The 2,500-nt window shown below is 37.7% G+C and overlaps 1 protein-coding gene across 1 annotated transcript in view; it reads right to left on the reverse strand.

The window, feature by feature from the left end:
- Positions 1 to 60: 60 nt before the first annotated feature.
- The window catches only part of LOC138955071 (uncharacterized), a 7,582-nt gene continuing 5,142 nt past the window's right edge, over positions 61 to 2,500 (reverse strand). Inside the window, exons 6-7 of the mRNA XM_070326781.1 lie at positions 1,072 to 1,211; positions 61 to 345 (exon numbers count right to left, since the gene is read on the reverse strand). Of these exons, the coding sequence (XP_070182882.1) occupies positions 185 to 345; positions 1,072 to 1,211 (301 nt within the window). The 3' untranslated portion in view covers positions 61 to 184. The remainder of the gene's footprint in view (positions 346 to 1,071; positions 1,212 to 2,500) is intronic.

The following is a 2,500-nucleotide window of genomic DNA, read 5'->3' on the forward strand; positions in this document are numbered from 1 at the left end:
AGACTGCATAGCCACAATCAATAGGAATTTGAAGGTTAGAAATTTCACTTATTTAGTTATCAAAACCATTTCACTTATTTAGTTCCTAAAATCATTTCACTTATTTAGTTATTAAAACCATTTAACTTATCAAGTTATTAAAACTGTCCGTGTTGTAGTAAGTGGCATAGCCACCATTCATTGTTCATGTCGCCCCTCCCTCCTCCTCCTTTGTGAAGACAGGGGTGGTGTACATCGTGTTGTCGTTGATGTAGGTGTTGTCCCGATGGCTCAGTGGTTCATAGTAATGGCCGCTCTCCTCGATGATCTCGTAGACATTGTCTGTGGTACTCGCTGTGTCGTTATCTGCGGTTAATGGAACGAAATTTTAATTTTATGAGAGTGTAAATGAATGCACATGGTAGGAAGACAAAGATTAATTTCAGGCTCACGCAGACAGAGAGACAGAGAGACAGAAAGACAGAGAGACAGAGAGACAGAGAGATAGACAGACAAAAAGACAAAAGACAAACAGACAGACAGAACGACAACAGACAGACAGACGGAATCACCTTCTGCACGAGAGACATATCAATGTTTTCTTATTTGAACCACTTAGGGAAGAAAGAGCAAATAAACTCGGCAAGCAAATGAGTTCACCCATGTTCTTACCCCAAGTAAAACATTCATTCCCGTGTCATGTCTTTCAAACTTTCTATGCCATTAAAGGCACACAACTTGGCTGTCTAGAAACTTTTGGGATCAAAGATTTCTTTTACAGGGGTCACATGACCGCCGTTCAAATAAGGGTACCTCAAAATCGACCTGACAAAAACTTAAGATACCAATGAAACAATCGACACAAATTAGGAATATACATTACTTGCCAGCTTTAACATATGAAGAAGTAATCAAACCAATGACCTAACAACGACTATCATGACCTTAGAATCAAGCAACAAACCAATCAATCCATTCAGCAACACAGCTAAAATACAAACCAGCCAAACTTCTACATACCTAGTCAACCAACCAAAATGTCTAAATTAAAGCGATTTGAAATGTTAGCAGAAATAAAGGAAAGGAAAGTACCAGTCGTATGGTCTTCTGCCACGGAAACGAATCCTCCTGTCGTGACGTCATCGTCTATGACAGCGATTTTATTGTCAGCTGGGTGGGCAGCACTATTTCCCGTAGAATGTCCAGGATCTGGCGTTTTGCGACGTTTCTTTCTGGTGAATGATAAAGAGAAAAGTACTCAAGATAAATTCAAATAAATGGCAGAAATTATGTTTACGCGTGGCAGTAGGTAAAAGCACAATCAAACTCTTATCAAGAAATAGTGTCGTTTCAATAATCTACTTGTTCCGATCAACATCTCTCTCTCTCTCTCTCTCTCTCTCTCTCTCTCTCTCTCTCTCTCTCTCTCTCTCTCTCTCTCTCTCTCTCTCTCTAGCTAGCTTTGTTAATTATAATTATTTTATTGCTCTGAAATATTGACTGCTGCATGCCTACATAATGCTAAATCTATAAAGGAAAATATATTTGTTGAACAGAATAAAGCACTTTCTTGATCCACACTCAAGGTTATTATTTTATAATGCATACATACAAACCATCACGGATTATTGTTCGACCATCTGGGACTCTGCCAGTGCAAACATTTTAAAACCACTGTACAGTCTACACAGACGAGCACTAAAATCAGTTCTATTAAAACAATCCAGTCTTGTTTTCGACGATTATAAAAAACTTAAGATTTTGCCCTTAAAAGAAAGATTTAAATCAAATAAAGGCGTGCTCCTTCACAAAATCCTTTCCGGCCATGCACCGAGTGCTTTCATTACAAAATTTAAAGCCAAACCAAGCCGAAAATTCAACGTCCCCATTCCGCGGATAGATCTCTTTAAATCAAGTTTAGCTTATTCTGGCAGCGTTTTGTGGAATTCTCTCCCGGAATCAGTTCGAGTCCCAACAAGTCTCAATACTTTCAAAAAACACCTCTCATTACATTTAATGTCAAATTACGAAAAGTCACAGTGATGGAAGACTTCGTTCTGATTATTTTCATATTGATCATATCTGTCCATAAAGCATCAGTGTTTCATAACGCAAGAATGTATGTATAGCCTACAACGTGTATATAGTCATGTGAATAGTTTCTCTGCCTTGCTTATCTTTTGTAATTGTTTTACGTATGTATATATATATGTATTCAAGATTAGAATAGTCCCTCTCTGGGCGAGGGCTGGTTGAAAAGAAGCTCGTTTTTATTGCTTATGCCACAACCCTCGTAAAATAAAATTTGATTTGATTTGATTTGATTTGATTAAATCTACCTGTCTTGGTAGGCTCACTGTGTGCTTGTTGAATGGCACTTAGTTGTGTGTATATTATTATTAGTATTATATGTATTCCTCCTTGTGCGTCTGCGTGTGAGTGCGCAAGTGTGATTGCGTAATTAATGTTCCATTCTGTAATTGCTTTATTGATGTTCCATTCATGTATTTTCTACTACTTT

The sequence above is a fragment of the Littorina saxatilis genome, unplaced genomic scaffold (genome assembly GCF_037325665.1).
Source record: "Littorina saxatilis isolate snail1 unplaced genomic scaffold, US_GU_Lsax_2.0 scaffold_1344, whole genome shotgun sequence".
In the NCBI taxonomy this organism is placed as follows: domain Eukaryota; kingdom Metazoa; phylum Mollusca; class Gastropoda; order Littorinimorpha; family Littorinidae; genus Littorina; species Littorina saxatilis.